The sequence below is a fragment of the Danio rerio genome, chromosome 4 (assembly GCF_052040795.2).
Source record: "Danio rerio strain M-AB ecotype USA chromosome 4, GRCz13ab, whole genome shotgun sequence".
NCBI classification, from domain to species: domain Eukaryota; kingdom Metazoa; phylum Chordata; class Actinopteri; order Cypriniformes; family Danionidae; genus Danio; species Danio rerio.
In genome coordinates, this window is record NC_141024.2 from 23,267,384 (window position 1) to 23,287,428 (window position 20,045).

Here is a 20,045-nt window from a genome sequence, read left to right on the forward strand (position 1 = left end):
TTAAAATATGACCATTTTAGCACCATTAATCACAATTGAGAACACTTTTTTTTCTCTCTTCACATCTTAGTAGCCTACAATTGTAAGGAAAAATATTACTGATATGTTTGTCCAAAATGAGAAATCCTCTTTTGGTGTCTGCATAAAATTAGTTACAAATGTAAAATAACTTACAAACATGATTTATATATGTATTATATATTACATAAAGTTGAAGGGCAAATTATTAGACATTTTGTGAAATTTCTAATCTTTTTTTAAAATATTTCCCAAGTTATGCCTAACAGAGGATGTAGATAGATTTTCACAGTTTTTTCTTATAATATTTTTATAATATTTTAATATCTTCTGGAGAATGTCTTATTTATTTTAGTTTGGCTTAGTTTTACTTTTTTCAAGTTAATTTTTAGGATGAATATTATTAACCACCTTAAGTTTTTGTTCCCAATTGGCTACAGAACAAACCACTGTTGTCAAATTAATAAAGCGAACTTGCTTAGTTAAATTAACCTAGTTAAGCCTTTAATTTCCCTTAAAGCAGAATATATGGTGGTTGAAAGAGCCTAACGTGCAGCAATAAAAAAATGTGCAGTTACAAAACACCAGGAAATTAATGAAAGATCTTCATCATTTGACAGCACACATGCTGCAAATCCTCTCAACACATTTTTAAAACCCTCTGCATTTTCTCACAACACAAACAAATTAATAAACTGCTCTGTGTTTTCTCACAACGCAATACAATTTATGAAAATGCACAGAATTTTTTCACAACACTTGCAAAACCATTGGAACACAACTGAAATGTTTCAAGACCCAAAAATGTGACGAACACTGCTGTGCCATGATTATTGCTCAGAACTTTACTATTGGATTATTAGACTTTACTAGAACTATGTTAAGTTGCTTTGACACAATCCATATTGTGAAAAGCGCTATATAAATAAACGTGAATTAAATTGAATTATTGCTCAGTGAACTTGTAAGTAATCTTTGAAAGGTGAGTTTTTTGTTTGTTTTTTACATCCCGATTCCCTTTTTTTTATTTTATTAGCCTAAATAACCCTAATCTAAATAGCCGGGTTTGTCACACTCTTAAAACATTTAGATTTTGTTCCATTCTATTTGAAAGTGTTGTGGGAAAATGCAGCACGTTTTCGTAAATTGTTTGCGTTATGAGAAAACACAGCACAGTTTCTAAATTTGTTCGCATTCTGAGAAAATGCATTGTGTTTGCATTGTAGCACGTGTGCTGTCAAACAGATGAAGATATTTTCTTAGTTTGCTGGCGTTTATTGTAATTACATGTTTTCTTAAATTGCAGCACATTAAGCGTTCTCTGCGACCATGTGAATGCGAGTATTTTGCATAATATCTAATAAAATATTCTGAATTGTCATCATGAAAAAGGAGAAAATAAATCAGTTATTAAAACTATTGAGTTTAAAAAATGTGTTAAAAAGATCCTCTCTCTTTTAAAACAGCACATGAGAATATTTGAAAAGAAAGAAAAAGGTGAATACTTTTACTTTCAACTGTATAATTATTTTTATGTATGAATTCAATGTATGGTTATTAAAATAATAATAATAAAAGAACAACAAAAATACATTTGCTGGAAAAATTACATTTCAGTAATGAACATTTTGTAGAATTAATTAGCTCATTTGTCATTTAAATGATATTGAAATATATATATATATATATATATATATATATATATATATATATAATAACAAAAAATATTTATATTTTTTATATTTATATTTATTTTTTGTGGGTAAAACATGGCCGATTCTTTTGGTAAACGCACTCACTCCACAGTAATATATTAGCTTTACTTCTAATATGAATGTATTCAGATATCCATGGATTGCCACATTAGAAAGAACTTTAAGTTTGGTGTAAAGTATGAATCATGGGATTAGAATACAGAGACTTTGTGACTGCAGTCATGTGCAAGAGTGTTAGAAAAGAGAAGCAGAGACAGACAAAGATAGAAGTGTCAGTCTTGAACTGGTTTGCACTCTGATTCAGACAGGAAGCGGAAGCATGCATCATCAATTTCTTTGCCCATATTTAGATGTAGACTTTTTAGAACTCAATATATAACAGCTTAAATCAGATGTGTCAAGTCTCATGGGCGTTTCATGTAAAAAAAAAAAAAACAATCTTTTGTGGTGCACAAAAAATCTATGTTGTGAAAAACCAGAACTTCTGTGGTTTTATTTTAGTTACGATGAACTGGGTCATCATTTGGGAGTCATCATAATTTCTAAGTTGCCTTTTTTTTTTTGCATTCCACCTTTTCTGAAATGTAATTTAAATATGCTAACGATGCATTATGTAATTAATATGTGCTGATTTGCATATCCTACCACAATTACATGAATATTGGCTGAATTTGTGTTCAAAATTATATTATTATTATTATTATTAATAATATTATTATTATTATTATTATTATTATTATTAGTTAATATTTTACAGTCAAAGAATTTACTGAGAATTAATCTGGTTGTTTTTTTTTGTCGTTGCATAATTCAGAAAACACTGCCAACAGCCAGAAAGAAAAATATTTACAAATGAATGAATAAATGCCTCTGTAACAGCCTTCAGATTACATATATAAATAAAACTGCAATTTGAATTATGAAATAGCTACCAAAATAGATGTTTTGATCAGTGAAAGAGAAAAAAAAAACTCATTTTGAGAAAACAGCTCTCAAAATATGGATTGTAATTGAAATATACAAGCACAAATTGATGAAATTCAACAGCCAAAAAACACATATTTGGATGCTTTCTTTACATTACACTAAAACAAAAATCTGAAGGCAAAAAAAGTGAAAGACAAGCTTAAAACTGACAAATGCATTAAAAAATTTTGCCTTAACAGAAAAAAAAATTCTCTACTTAACAGACAGCTGCCTCTGTAAGGTGTTACACTAGCGTTACTTGGAGTTGCAGGAATCAATTAACCATTTTAAAATGTATTTCAGAATGTTTGATGTCGGAGGTCAAAGGTCAGAGAGGAAAAAGTGGATCCACTGTTTTGAAGGTGTGACTGCCATCATCTTCTGTGTGGCACTGAGTGACTATGACCTGGTGCTGGCCGAGGATGAAGAGATGGTATGAGATTATTTACTGCTACTAATATTATTTATCATATAATTAAACACAAATTTACAAGCTGGCTAAGCAGTTCTACGTTAAAATTCAACTTTTTGTATTATTCTTTCCTTGTATTCCTCTTTTCTGAATTAATTTCCAAAATGGAAGCTTTTAAATTACTCCACATTATTGTAATTTTTTACTTGTAAATGTCCAACTGCACATGATGCATTTTATTAAAATTTATTACAACTAGTTGGCCATTCAAAAAGCTAATGACACTGATGATAAATTGAAATAAAAAATATTATTGAAATGTTTTAAATAAATTTATTAATAAAAAAATTAATTAAAAAAGCAAACAACTTCATAATAACAAAGATATAATAACTAACAACTAAATAATATCAAACTTAACAAAATACATTTAAAGTCAACATGCAAAATGATATATGTATATACAGTAAAAAAATTAGGTCAATGACTAATTCTGAAATGTGAATGAATTATTTTGTTTTCTTAAATATATTTATCATTAATTGTTAAAAGCAGATTGTTAATTTCAAGTAATTGATGACCTAAAGACCATAACTACTATATGTTTCTGCTTTACAAACACTGGTGTTTTCCACAAAAGAAACACGCACACACATTTTCCAGCCAAATAAGATTCACTAAAATGTTAATTTTTAAAAAAAGAGCTTTATTGGTTTCTTATAGCTTTATTGGTTTTAGCATATTAGCAGTTCCTCCACATACACAGCTTATTTTGTCCCTGAAAATCTGTAGCAGATATAATTAATTTCCACATGTTCCTATTGGTCGCTGTATTTTTGAATGGGTATAGGTTGAATGAGGGGTAAATCAAGCTCAACGAGAAAACCAATTCCTGCATTTATCATATAATCCATGTCAACGTGATATCGATTCACTCGAAGTTTTAATTTATTAAGTGTTCACAAGCAGCTATTGATTGGTTTGATGGTAAATGGCAGAGGCTAAAGCACATCTGCACCACAGTCTTCGATCCATACAGTAAGGCTTTTAAGATGGACAACACAAAACTTAATATACAGTAAACCATTTTTTCATTAAACGATAATTGAGTGGACTAATATTTCTACTATGTTATTTATCAATACTCAAAACTGTTTTCAATATTACTCTGAAAGATTTCCAAAGCATTAATTAAAATGACAAAATTTATGAGTGCATTAATTTCATTGTTTACAAGCATGTTTCATGAAATATTAAAGCATTTAAATTAATTTTGATCCAAAACATGTAGCATGCTAACAAATTTCAATATTAAAGAAACCACTAGCCTGACTGAAGCATGTAAAGTTAAAATATTAAAACCATCAGCCTTTTTTAACAATGCCATATTATTATTATTTTACATCTTTTTTTTTTATTGTACATATTTATTATTAAGATAAACACACAATAAGTGCACAGTCAGTAATGAACAAATAAGCTAATTAAAATCAAACTAAAACTCATAAACCCAACAGTACATGATACTGATGATATAATGTTACCTGTTTACTAATGTTACTGTTATACATTTAGACTTTCCAAATCTGTCAACAGCATTTTGCTATCTCTTACAATCCTCCTTGTTTCTTTTGTTCGCTCAACTGATTTTTGTCTCTTCAGAACCGAATGCATGAGAGTATGAAGCTGTTTGACAGCATCTGCAACAACAAGTGGTTCACGGACACCTCTATCATCTTGTTCCTCAACAAAAAGGATCTGTTTGAGGAGAAGATCAGGAAAAGTACACTCACCATCTGCTACCCTGAGTATGCAGGTCAGACGGGCAACATTTCTCACTAAATACATTCAAGGAAATATATTGTATTAATAGAATATTTGTAAAATTATAAAACATACAACTGAAAGCTTATTTAAATCATTAAACAAGTCAAACGTATAAACAGTAAATGTTAAATGATTGACTCTAAAGTGTGAATTGGTACATTTTATCTATTCTCTTTTTTATTAGTTATTATAGATATGGATATATTAGTTAAATATTAGTTATTATAAAGTTACAGATAGATTTGTTTTAGTTTCAGTGAGTTGTTTTAACCCCATATTTAAAAAAAACTTGCTAATATCACTAGTTTTATAACATCAGAAATGTTATGCTCTAAAGTCATCATACTGTAACTAAACTTTATGGCTAACAACTTGCAAAGTCTTTAAAATATTTTTAAAAATTATTTTATATTTTATTTAACATATCTACCTCTAACTTACAAAGCACTTAAAAGCACAGTGAAATCAAAACATGTAAAAACACTGCTGAAACTTACATTTTCTGAAATTTTATTTGGAAAGATACAGTGCTCACCAATAATGAGTACAACCCTTTTTTAAAAATGAATATTTTTAATCATCTCTCAGTGAATACTTATTTATGATTTATTACACTGATATAATTATTAAAATAATATTTTAGTCACCAAATATTCTTAAAAATAGAAAGATAATGCATTTAAATTCATGTAAAATATTGTTGAAAAAAATTACAGACTACAAAAATTTCATCAAATTTATACATTTCTTGCTTCTCCTAAATTTAGTTTTATTAATAATGTATATGCACAAGTTTAATATTGTAAAGCTTCCTATAGAAAATATTAACTTAAATTAGAGATTTGTGAGAGGTGTACTTGTATATGGTGAGCACTGTAAATGGGTCATTTCTAGTTTCTCAATAACCACTCAAATCCTAGGTCCAGATGAAATGTTTCAGGAGTCCAAAAAGAAAAAAAAAAAAACTTCTAATCAGCAGCATAATCACTACAGATGTAAAGTATGTGTGTGTGTGTGTGTGTGTGTGTGTGTGTGTGTGTATATATATATATATATATATATATATATATATATATATATATATATATATATATATATATATATATATATATATATATACATACACACACACACACACACACATATATATATCAAAGTCTATAGAGTATATTGCATTGTTTCCAGTAGAAATTTAATCTTGTAGTGACATCATCACTACTTCTCTAAAATTCTTGAAATTGTTTTTCTGTTCATCCAACAGGCTCAAACACATACGAGGAAGCTGCAGCCTACATTCAGTGTCAGTTTGAGGATCTGAACAAGCGGAAAGACACAAAGGAGATTTACACTCACTTCACCTGCGCCACCGACACCAAAAACGTGCAGTTTGTGTTTGACGCAGTAACTGACGTCATTATCAAGAACAACCTAAAGGACTGTGGACTCTTCTAGAAGCTTGTGTTTGGTGAGGATCTGCTTTATAAGCTACAGAATCAATCTTAACGCTGGCTTGTGGGTAAAGTCACATCTTTGCCCTGAAGCCAGATTGGAATAAATATTTATAGGATGAGCGCATGTTTAAAGGGGATTTCTGGTGTAGTTTAAATGGGTTAATAAGTTCTGTCAATATGAGTGTGGGCATGTGATAAAAATTTTAATGTTTGTGGAGTGAGTGTACTGTACTGTAGGATGAAACTGCAACTTAAAAGGGGGCTTTTTAACTACACTGTTTTTTTATGGCTACAGCCATATCACCCTGCAGCCTAAGGCCGTACTCACACTAGGTACAGTTGCCTCGAACCGGGCCAAAGCACGCTTGTCCCCCCTCCCGTCTCCCCCGACGGCCCGCGCTCACACCATACCGGGCCACGGCACGCTTACGTCATCGCTGCTGCGCTGTTCAGAAGCGCTCTCTATGGCAAGCCTTTTTAGCATTTAAATCTTTGTTCTGACTCCATAAATATATTTAGAGATATCTCTAATTATATTTTGACTAGTCATAATTATAATTCGACTAGTCAGAATAACAATTAGAGATATCTACAATTGCAAATGTACTAGTACGAAATCAGATTGGAGATACCTGCAAATATATTATGACTAGTCATATTCCTCCATTGACTTCCATTGAAAAATATTTGCAGATATCTCTAACTGAGTTTTGACTCGTCACAATTGTAATTAGAGATATCTCTAACTGAGTTTTTACTAGTCATACAGATGTCTTTAATTCGTAATATTTAAAGATATTTACAAATATATTTGAAGATATCTCTAATTAATTTACTAATAGTCGCATTACAGTTGTAGATATCTTGAATTGGATTTTTGAGGAGTCAAAACTCAGAGATATCTGCAAATATTTTTCAATGGAAGTCAATGGAGGAATATGACTAGTCATAATATATTTGCAGATATCTCCAATCTGATTTCGTACTAGTACAATTGTAATTGCAGATATCTCTAATTATTATTCTGACAAGTCGAATTATAATAATGACTTGTCAAAATATATAATTATATCTCTAAATATATTTATGGATAGTCAGAACAAGGTTTAAATGTTAAAACGGCTTGCCATACGCTCTCATTTGGCAGCACAGTGGAGATTTCTCTAGTTATATCCTTTCAGTCGTTTGTTATGCAGTGACATGCAGTCAAATATTTCGCCAAACAGTCCTTAGGGATGCGGGGACACACAGTCAGATATTTTACCGAACAGATCCGCCACTTTTGGCGCTCATAAACAATCAAAGCTCTCGTGCTGCAGGAATGAGGAGGTCTGCTGAAGGCGCGCAGCTGGGGTGCTGTGAGGAGTTTGCGTCTTTAATAAACTACGGCAGTTTGCGATCACTGAACAGTAAGAATGATTAATAAATCCATATCAAACAGTCCCTTAAAAGTCACGTCTCGCTTTCGGTTTCGGGCTTTGGCGCGTTTCGTGCTCACACACAAGCGTACCGCGCCAAAGCCCAAGTGTACCGCGCTCAGGCACACCTCTTCCAACCGGGCCAGGGCCGGCCAAGTGAACCGTGCTTGAGCCCGATTCAGCGCACTCACACTTCTCAAACGATCCGGGAAACGGGCCTGGGCACGGTACGGATGGCATAGTGTGAGTAGGCCCTAAGACTGGTTACTCACTAAAGCTAAGCAGGGCTGAGCCTGGTCAGTACCTGGATGGGAAGCCACAAGGGAAAATTAGGTTGCTGTTGCAAGTGGTGTTAGAGAGGCCAACAGGGGGCTTTCAACTTGTGGACTGCGTGAGTCCTAATGAAGCGGACACTATACTGTCAGTGGGCGCTGTCTTTCGGATGAGACGTTAAACCTAGGTCCTGACTCTCTGTGGTCATTAAAAATCCCATGACAATTCTCGTAAAGAATAGGGGTGTAACCCCGGTGTCCTGGCCAAAGTCCATCTATCGGTCCTTACGATCATGACCTCCTAATCATCCCCATCCACTGAATTGGCTATATCGCTGACTCTCCACTCCCCCTATAGTTGGTGTCTGGTACCCCACTGCCCAAAGCCATAGACTATAGGTTAATTGAATAAACTAAATTGGCCATAGTGTATGAGTGTGAATGAGTGTGTATGGGTGTTTCCCATACTGGGTTGCAGCTGGAAGGGCATCCGCTGTATAAAAACATATGCTGGATAAGTTGGCAGTTCATTCCTCTGTGGCCTGAATAATAAGGGACTAAGCTGAAGGAAGATGAATGAATGAATGAATCGCAAGTAACATTAAAGACATTTATGATGTCACAAAACATTTCTGTTCAAAATAATGTTTTACAATTTTTTACAAGTTTTACAAATAATGTCAACAATTTGAAAATTTATAGTGTTATGAAATGTTTCTTAAGAAACAAAATCTCCAAATTTCTGAATGATCACGTAACTGATATCAAACTTATTAAAACAGATTATTTTGTAAAAATATAATAAACATCTATTTTAAAAATGATAAGATATCTTATTGGTAGGGTGTCCAATCATAACTAAAATATTGTATATAAGATAAATTAAATAAAATGAATACATACTAAACGCATACTACAGACAGGTAATAACAGTAGTAATTAACCATTTCTTATTGCAGAAATACATTACTTGATATAATGTGAAATGAATCAGTGAAACTGAAAATGTTGATGAAAGATTTGATTTCTGAAGGATTTTTTTTATTATTGGAGAGAACAGAAATTGTCTTTCTTCAATTTTTCTTCAGGTTCAGACTGCACAATTGCAGTAGTCGTGTCACAGACACGTGTTTTCACACTGCATGACTATCTGGGCTAGCGTTCTGTTGGTGCTGTGTTAACACTGCAAGATGGATCAGCAACAGGGGGTTTCACATTGCATGACTACTACAGAAAGAATTGCCGTCAATTTTGTCCAAACTATTTCTCACAACCAAATACACCCGGAAAAGTGATGTAGAAAAAAACATGGTCACATAGTATATATTTTTTATTAACTACATAATGAGAAAGAAGCCTCTACTGGGGTAGAAAATGTACTTTTTTTGCTCACCTGGCTTTTAAGAGAATTAACAATTTCTCCTCAACTTTTTTTTTTTTTTCCGACCCGGCAGTGGCATTGCTCATACGACACATAAAACAGACACGGTCGTTCCAGCCAAATTTGCCCTAGTATTTCCTCAATTTCTTGGGTCCAAATAAACTGAAAAAAAGCCCTTTCAACTTCTCCCCAACCTCCCGCTGGCCTGCAGATACCCACACTAGTGGATGCTGCTCACTCATTAGTTGTAGGTGATCACCAATGTTATATTTAACCAGAACACATTTCACACGACAAAATTTGAATCACAAACAGCTCCAGATTTTTGGCATGCCAAATATCTGACAGGTGTTGATGACTTATCGGCGATTCTATCAGATGGCGTCTTTGATAGTTCACACTGTGATCGTTAATGAGTACCAATTTGGCTGTGATTTCAGGCATTTGTTGGCAATTTCTCAAAACTTGTCAACGAGTCAAAATCGGGGCTAAAATCATGCAGCCTGAACTCGGCATAAGTTGTGATGTTAAATGTTGTGTGAAATTCAATCATGAAGTCATTAGCATTTATTGTTTGAATAATATGTGAATTGTTTAAAGTAACACTTTTCTTATTTTCTTTCTAGGCCCAGCTGAAGCCAGTTTTGATGTGCATTTTGTTGGAGGAAGATTGCAAGACTAAGTATGGAGATAACTGGTGTTGAACCAGTGCTGTACATTACGCCACTTTTGTCAGCTTTATTTATGGTTTTCGTCTTTGGAAAAATTTAAAAAGTAGCATTTAAAAATGAATTGTGTCGAATGTTCGTACAGTCGTTTCTGTCGCGGCCATGTTGTTCATTTCCCCGTGACACGAGTTTGTTTCATTTAAACAAAGTATTTCTTTTTATTTTGCCGTCTTGCATCAGAGAAGTTTCCCTTTTCTTGTAAATTTATCTTTTTTTTTTTTGCCTTTGCGGTTGTTGCTACGAGGAGAGAGAAAGATTGTGCTACTCGATCCAGTTTGTTGGTTCTTGTGCCTTCGCATGCGTTTCTGCAGTCTTTGTCCATTTGCTTGGGTTTGCCTGCTGAATATCTCTCCAACGTCAAAAAAGTTCATACTGGATGTTACTAATCTGAGAGCACAAATCCTCATATGCATCGAATGTGAGAATGTGAGAGAGTGTATGTGTGTGTGTATGTGCATCTGTTTGCGTCTGTATATATATATATAAATATTAAATAGAAATATGGCGTTGTAAAGAAAGCTAATGGTTAAAGCAGTGTGCGGTGCTCAAACCTCCAGGTCTTAATGGCAACAAAAGTAGACCAAACAACAGCCACTTGAGATGGAGAGGAGTCCTGTATGGCTGTCAGATTTTGAGATGTTACAAACACAGGACTCGAGCATCTGTCATCAGACGCCGGCCGCCATCTTAATGGCTTACTGCTGGGTAAATGACGCACCATTGAGAGATGAAGGGACCGAGAGAGCGGTTCGAGATTTCATTGAGGAGAAAAAATACAAACAAACAATATGACAATGTCTGTAAAGAGACATTTGAGGCAAGCTATACTGTTGATTGATTTTAAAGAAAACTGCCACCTCTGTCTTTGTGTTCTCCATAATGGGGGAACATTTGTACACTCATTTCCCTTATTTTGCTAATAAAAGGCATTTACTTCCTGAGTTTGGTTTGATGAAATTTACTTCTTTCCATCTTCTCACTGACTTGAGGTCCATGCATAAGATCTATGCAATATCATGACAATTTGGTAACTTTTATTTTGTTATTCAAGAGTTCACACGTTTGGCATGCTATCCAGGAAGAGAGCCCTGAGCTAATAAGATCCTCGATCCCATGGCTCCCTCCCATTTGCTGGGTGAGAGGGGAGTTTGAGCTCAGATAAGTCTCAAGAACCTCCCCTTTATTTAGAGCTCATGACAGATTATAAATTGCTTTATAGACATATACTGCTGGTTAAGAGCTCGACTATAGAGCTAATTTAGATTAATCAACTCAATTATGACATGTTTTTGAACTGTGATTTAGGAATCATCTGTTTAGTGATTCATGCATTAGTTAATGTGGGACCAGCCGTGATTAATCATAAACATGTACTCCTCTCAAATTAGTTTATAAATAAAACTTCACGAAGTAGTGGCTAACATATTCATTAATTTTCCTAAGGCTTAGTCAGTTATTTATCAGGGCTCACCACAGCGGTATGATTGCATTGCGTGTTTAATTTTTTTATGCAGTAATCTGTTTATGCACACGGTGGCAGCTACACATTGAGGCCATCAAACAAAACATACCAGAACATCTGCAAACTACAGAAAAAAAATAATGCTCACATGAAGAATGCAAAGACATTTAGATGGGCTTTAACTCATGACTAGATATTAAACAGATTCTCCAGGCCAGGAAAGGTACTGTACTGAAAGTTGATGTAACACAATCAAATAAAAAATGTATGAAAACAATAGGCTTTTAAGACAATTGTCAATGCAGACTGCAAAGCATTCTGTCCAAGCTAATTGAAGATACATTCCTCCTACCTCATACTTTTTTTTTTTTTTGCAAAATGTAAAATATTTGCTTCAGGTATGATTCATTGCACATTTCAGATGGCAAATCCACTAGAGTTCAGCATCTACATTTTTGTGAATCTGAAATATGTTACTTAAGGTACATTTTGTTGCATGTTTTAGATAAACATCCATGTCCAAAAGAAAGCAGAGCTTCAGATCACTTAGACCAGCAAACCACTGACCTAACCCTAACCAACAGTGCTTTCAAAAGCAAACTTACAATTTTTGTAGTCATTATAAAATATAATTTGCAGTATATTTCACTTTGTAAATTTAATCTCCCAGTAACTGCGAATTATACAATGAAACTTTTTCCATCAGAAACTGATGAATCATTAAAAAAAGTGGGAGTTTCAGACCAGAATGGAGCCAAACTTAAATGAAAGTTGGCTAAAACAATTCCCAAATAGCTGGCTATTTGTTAACATTACGACAGGCTCACTGACTGCCAAGAAAGGAACTGCTACAAAAGCAGTGTGCTAATATAAGCTCCACACAGTTAAAGCCCTCTGTTGCCTCCGATTAAGACTCAGGATGGTATTTTCCAACACTGTTTATAGTAAAAGCATCTTGCTACCACTTGTAGCTGCTGGATCCATAGCTATGCAAATGGAAACACCAAAGAGCAGAAATGACCCCAAGGAATCATCCACAAATACCAGTATGTACCTGATTTACAACACTGAAAAAAAGTGTTGCATGCAGAACTGATGCAAACAATTTTTTTGTGGAATTTAAACAAACAAATTAAATGTAATAATGTTCAACTTAATTGGTTTGTTTAAATTCAACCCCAAATAAATGGTTTACAACCACTTAACGTAAAAAAAAAAAAAAAAAAAAAAAAAAAAAAAAAAAAAAAAAAAAAAAAAAAAAAAAAAGAGTAAATCCAAGGTATCATCTTTGAATATTTTTTTTCAGTGAAGCCCATCCTAGAATGTATGGAAAACTGCCTACAGCAACTGTATAGCAATGTCTGTGCAATGTCAAATACATGCTTTATGCCACAAATGAATGCTTTCTTGGCTCTTCTGAATTTAAAAAATTGGTTTGGTGCTGCCTAAAATTTAATATATGAATATGTTTGTGTTTTTTTTGATATTTTGATCAGTTGTAATTTTTTTGCTCTAAATTAAAGGATTTATATGTAACATTTAGAAGAATTGCCAATAGAAGTTAAACCATACATTGGAAATTTTTTTTTCTTTTGTAAATTCAGGAAATTTAAGTGGTCCCAACCCATTACGATTGCATAGGATCCATAAGTCCAGTCAATTCCAATAATACAACATTGAACATACATCCTTCATACATTTTCTTATTCAACAATCTTTTCAAATTGTGATATGTAGCACAAAGAGGGACAAAATGTGATCAAAACTACCTATTCATGCTAACTAGAATGGGGCTCGCCTCCGCCGGCAGCTGTTTAAACCTTCTTCTTATTATTATTGTTATTATTATTTATTATTATTATTATTATTATTATCATCATCATCATACCCTCCGAAAAAGCTATGAAACGTTTTATGAAATTCAAACTAAGGCCAGAAATATAAAGTGCACTTCAGATGCCAGTGCCATTAAACCAAATGTGTAATAAACGGAGCTAAAAACACAAAGTGCATTATAGTGAAGCTCTAAAAAGATTGAGCCGATAGCAAAACATCAAGTGAAATATATGTGATATATATATATATATATATATATATATATATATATATATATGTGATATATATATATATATATATATATATATATATATATATATATATATATATAAAAGCATATATGAAACATGACTTTTGGGAAGGAACAGTGATGCAAAAATTTAGAAATCACAGATGTGGATAGGTTAATGAATGAAAGATTCTATTTTGGTTTGAAAGCTAGTTAAATAGGAATTTACCACCAGATACAGATTAACAACAAAAACTGTATGAAATCTCAAAGTGTCTTCTACGCGTTATAGTAATTAGTAACTTGAAAAAAGTAAGTGAACCCATTGTAACTTGGTACTGTTAAGCTGACGTGACTTTTACAGTTTATTTACTTAGACAAGCTACTCACTTTTTAAGTGAAGTCAACGAATCGATTTAAAAGTCAACCAATAACTTTAAAAGCAAGATTTAAAAAAAAATGTATCAGATATTCCTTAAAAAAATTCTTTACTTTACAATTTAAATAGTCAACTAATCACTTTAAAAACAAGCGTTTTACTTACTTTTTAAGTAGTCAACTAATTGCTTTAAAGGCAACAGGTTTTTTCCTTTTTAAAATAAGGAAAGTCAAGTAAAAGCTTTAAAAATCAGCAGGTTTATGAACTTCTGTGAAAACTTACTGCTGCTTTTAAAATGTCATTTCAGTTTTTAATACTGTAATATGTGAATATATGTAACTCTATTACTTCTGTTACAATACAATAAATAGAAAAAGTAGGTTGTTGTCTAATTTTAATCTCCACTGAATATATTTTAGTTTATGTGCTCACTTGAATATTTTCAGCTCTCTGGAAGCTTCAGTCCGCCACCTCCACAGACTCTCAATCTTTCTTCAGGTCAGAGATGACGTCCAGACTGCTCTATTTATATGACGATTTGCCATGTGGAGGAAGAACAAGACAAGAAAAGATGAATTTATTATGCTGTATTTTTAGTCGACAAAAAAAAAAAAAAAAGAGCAAGTAACACGTGTGATGTCATAAAGGGGTGTAGTTAAGAGAATGATGTAGCACTTTTGATAGAGTAGCTGCACTGCTGTCAAAGTCTCCAGTGCAAATTAGACTGAAGCGAACAACTGATGTAGCAAAAGAGAACAAAGAACGCATTATAACTGTGCATGTTTGTGTTTGTGTGTGTGTGTGTGTGTGTGTGTGTATGTGTAGCTCAGCGATAAAGTGCCTTATCAGTGTTGTTCCAGCCCTGTACACAATGTCACTGTCAGGCACCTTATTTAGCACAAAATGAGTAACACCTGCTTTACCTTTGTCTCACAATCACACACTAGAATAATGACATTCATGGTCACGACTAGTGGTCTTTCTAGGAAAAAAAAAACACTACTACAAAAAGAAACATCAAAGAGTTCTTCAATTATTTAAAGGGGCATTTCAACAAAAATTTAAAAACCTGTTCCAGCCCAAGTGGGGTTTTGTTTAGAAATGAACCTTAATGTTTTTGTAAAAAAATAAAAAATAAAAAAAAATAATGAATTAATCAACATTTTTATTCAATTCCCATTTTACAAATTTATACAAAATTTCCCCTTTGTTAAATGGTTTATTTTTTTCATCTACTTTTATTATTATTATTTGAGATATACATTCTGCTCTGCAGCAGGGATATATGTCTGTCTGACATCAAATGAGAATCACAAAATTTAAAGGAACAGTTGACACAAAAATGAAAATTTACTCACTATTAACTTTCACCCTTAAGTGTTTTCAAACCTTTATTGGTTTATTTGTTTATGTTGAAAATATTGAAGAATGTTTGAAACCTGTAACCATGCAGTGACTTTCATAAAAAAACAATAATTAGTGAGAGCCAGTTCTTTCATCTATAAACAGTGAAAAACTTATTATTCTATTGTGCGAATCATTAGTGAACTGATAAGAAGCATTCTTCATGCATTCTTCAAAATGTCTTTTTTTGTATGTTGCTCATATTTTGTATTTTAACATAAACTATCCCTTTAAGTCTCACACAAAAGGAGTTATATAAGCCCTTTTGAAGGAAGCTGTACTGTAAACTGATTGATGCTAATGTCTTTAGCGCATGAGTGTGTCTAATTGTTGAATCCATTGAGAGCTTGGTGTTCTCCGTTGAGCGTAGGAGACCAGCAACATTGCATTTTCCATTAGTGACCTTCTCATGCAATTACCCATGTTGTAAAGCATTAATTTGATTAATAGATAGCATTGAGTCAGGACCCTTGAGTGTGCAAATTACACATTGAACTGGACAGATCAGTGTTTTTTTTATATATATATATTTATGTGAGTGTGTGTGTGTGCGTGTGTGTATGTATGTATGTATGTATGTATGTATGTATGTATGTATGTATGTATGTATGTATGTATGTATGTATGTATGTATGTATATATATATATATATATATATATATATATATATATATATATATATATATATATATATATATATATATAAATTTAATGCCATTTTCACAAGCACACTTTTTTGTTTAATACTCATTCCTGGTATCACCTTTTTCCCAGTAACCAGAAGCCTTTTTTTCATATTTCCATATTTCTTTCATATTGCTCTGTGATGTCATCAACTCTGGACTCCATAGCAACAGAGATATTCCTTTGGTGTGGCAATGCCTTCAGCAGGCTGTTATTAATAGCTGCTGATGTTTTCACTGTGACATTGGACAATGCGTTAAGGCGCACGTATGTACGCATGCATTATGTCTATTATAGTTATTCTCAGAACAGATTTTATAATTAATGTTGCTGGGAGAATGACTCATTCTGAGGGTTTTTAGAAAACGGCTACCTAGAGAGATCACTGAGCTAAAGAGTGAATCAAAAAACATGTTTATTGACACAGTGAAATGAGGCTGTTATAATTTCCAAGAGCTGACAGCAAACAGTTAAAGTGGGTCACGAAACGATTTTGTCGCCCACTAAGGTCTGTTGCTCTCCCTCACCCTCCTTTTACAATGTTTATTGCTATTTTTTCCATTATGCATACATTCATTCCAGATCAGGCTGCTTATAAAAAAAAAACTAAAAAAAACATATAATTAAAGAGGGGAAAAGTTGATTACATTTTTTAAAAATCCAAAATCAAACAAAAAACTCCTCAGTGGTAGCCTAATGTATTGGTGCTTTTCGGGTAAGGGATTCATGAGCAAAAAGAAAATCAAGCTAAATACTAAAAAAATGAAGAAAAAAAAATTAAAAAGGTTTTTTGTTTTTTTGAGTGTCTTCGATTTTCTTTTGCTATATATATTTGAACTTTTATTTTTAATATAATTTTAAAATAATTAAAAAAAAAAAATTTCCCGTGTGGCAAAGTTAAATTTTCTAATCATTCCAACTATTTCTTTCATCCATTTATGTTTATATTTTTTGAGCTGGCAATGTTTACCCAATTTATCAGCTGGGGAAAATGCTCTGAAAGTGATTCCAACATGTTCAATCATGTATTTCATTACAGTTGCAGTCTCTGATATTCTGCATATTGTAAAATACCGGATTTATTTTTTTATCATCCTTGGCATGAATGAACACACCTATTTCAATCTTAACATTTAAACTGAAAAAAAATAATAATAATCTGGACACTTTTTATGCCTTTAAACATTTGTTTACTATTTATGGAGAAAAAATTCTGGACCCTCTTTTTAAATTATTTATTTTATCTGCTTTTAGGTCTGAAATAAACCGACAAATTCATACATACAAACACGCATACACAAACCTGTTTTTAAACTAAATAAATACATTTTACATTACAGATAAAATAAAATTTCTGTCCTAAAAAGTGTGACCAAATGTATTTTTGATTGACACATCTTTTAAAAATGTAAATAAATTGCACGTATTTAAAGGTTCTTAAAGCTGTTCTAAAGTTTCGTCCCCTCACAAAAAAACTATACTTTTTCTTTCCCTTCTCATTTTTATGCATCTCTTTTGGCTTAAATCAGACCTGAATATGTAATAAGGTTTAAATGACATTTACTGCATGAAAACATGAGCAGCAGATGCAGATTCAGCTAGTACAACACTTACACAATGTTCATCCAGTGGACAAACATCCTGTGCCTGTAGACTTTCAGTCTCAAATATGAAAACAAACAATAAATATTATCTGCTGATATTTTCGCATTCTGCCACAGGATGATTGCTGCACGTCTGAAAATAGCAGCATGTTTGTTTGTCACGGCAGAGGTTTATGTTGTTTTACTGAAAGGAGCGATTCAGTGGGCAGAAAGCTGAGAGTTCTGGTATGAATCATCTAAAGCATGGCCTACATTTCCGAGTCTGACTTCATACTGTGACATAAAGACACAATTTACATGCAGAGCAACCGCCCACAAATACTCCTGCGTCTGTAAACAAGGAGACAGAAAGCACAACGCTGAAACAAACATGAATGTCCATCAATCCATGAGACCAGCTGCTTCTACTACTCCAAGAATTTTTGTAGTTACATTATTTTGACCAGAGATGTAGTGAAAATCCTTCAAAGAAAAGAATATGCGATTTTTTTAAATACATCACTATTCTCTCTTGAATTGATTGACAAACAGCAGTCATTACAAATCACCACTTGGAACATTAATAGTTTTTAATAAAGCAAAGAAATATTTCAGAAAATTACAGTAGTGTTCACAGTGAGTTGTTTACATTAATCCTGTTATAACTACAGCAAAAAATACATTAGCTATTGTTATGCAGGCTACTGGAGAACACTTACATTGAACTGAACAACATACCCCATCTTGCACCTCACTCACACACCAGTCCCAGATCACCCCATGATTTCACACACACATACAGCTGATGCTTCTAAAGACTAATGTCATGGACTCTTTACATGCCACACACACTTCTGTGCTGAGTCTTGTTTCCTGTGAGCATTTCAAAGCATTTCACTGCATTACATCCATGCTGCTATACAGAAAATTCCCCCAATCAGAGAATTGCAGTAAGCAAAGTGAGCTAATGGAGATATTTAGCTCCACCCAATCCAATGAAGCTCAGACACAATTGAATTAAACTTTAATATTTCTATACACATGTAATAAGCAATGCACACTGTTTATAAGTATACAACCAAAAGAATTTAATAGATTATGTGCACAGCTAGTGTTTCTTCCCTGATAAACTTCCATGTGACTTAGTGACTTTTCAATTTTACATGGTTCATTTTACAGCATTAATGTTTATGTAATGTTCATTTAGTTGTTCAAGCATAAAACAAGATGAAACGTTTACATGCACACGCTCGTCAGGATTAGAAGGCTAGTGTAGATCCTGCATTGAATATACTGGGGTAAAATATATGTTCATATTTTAAAGACATGATGCAAATAAAATTATTTTAATGCAGTGCTTCTTTTACATTGTGAGATCCACTTCATAACATATATTAATCAGGCAATGAAGATAGTTGATTTTTAAAGAAAACAGACCTTAAATAAAAAATGCCGATTTTGTAGCACAGTTTGTACCCAGGGCAATGTTTTTTTTTTAATGTAAGCCAAGGCACATATTTTCAACGAGTAGGGGCTAATTTATTTGCTTCAAATTAAAGTTGGCAGTTTTGTGATTCCTTTTGTAGCAGGTTTAGTTTATGGCATTTAAAAGACTTTTTAATAATATCTGAATAAGAAATACACAGAACCAGCGTTCTTGATAAATAAAAATAAAAGTGATCAGTTACTAATGCACCATACTGAGCGGGTCAATGCAGTTATTAGCACAGTAACATCTGCCCTCTAGTCATTATTAAAATGTCTTGTTTCCAGTTCACCACATAAAGAAGAGCCACTGCTGAAGCACTTAATGGATGACGGTGAGCAGCGCTGGGTATCAGTCATTTATATTTAATCAGTTAATTGTTCATTTAGATGTATTGCCTTCTGAAACTCGATACCTAATTTATACAGTTGTGAAATACACATTCTGCATGCATGTTATATGAGGACAACTGGTTTATTATATTATATTATATTATATTATATTATATTATATTATATTATATTATATTATATTATATTATATTATATTATAACAAGCACAAATAATCATTAGTAAATGTAGAATTAAGATTAATAAATGTTGTACAATTTTGTCAATTATTATGTTAATGTTAACTTATGAAACCCTATGTTAATTATATTACATTATAAACTATGTAGCAGTAGCAGATGTGTTAAAGAAACTGTCCAAATTAACAAATAGAAAAAGATAAACTGCAGGTCAAGTCAAAGCGATCAACAATTTAACATCTCTCATTCTCAAAATAAAAAGCT

The 20,045-nt window shown here is 32.6% G+C and overlaps 2 protein-coding genes across 3 annotated transcripts in view; one reads left to right on the forward strand and one right to left on the reverse strand.

The window, feature by feature from the left end:
* gnai1 (guanine nucleotide binding protein (G protein), alpha inhibiting activity polypeptide 1) overlaps positions 1-11,129 on the forward strand; it is a 33,570-nt gene extending 22,441 nt beyond the window's left edge. The window contains exons 6-9 of one of the 2 annotated variants that reach the window (XR_015481874.1): positions 3,003-3,132; positions 4,774-4,927; positions 6,200-6,699; positions 8,059-11,129. Coding sequence is in view for 1 of the 2 variants with exons in the window: in NM_200971.1 (NP_957265.1) it covers positions 3,003-3,132; positions 4,774-4,927; positions 6,200-6,390 (475 nt within the window). In the remaining variant the exon portion in view is untranslated. 2 annotated transcript variants of the gene reach the window in all.
* kdm7aa (lysine (K)-specific demethylase 7Aa) overlaps positions 1-20,045 on the reverse strand; it is a 248,442-nt gene that overhangs the window by 220,796 nt on the left and 7,601 nt on the right. The window contains exon 3 of the mRNA XM_087246068.1: positions 14,527-14,616. The gene's annotated coding sequence lies outside the window, so the exon portion shown is untranslated. The remainder of the gene's footprint in view (positions 1-14,526; positions 14,617-20,045) is intronic.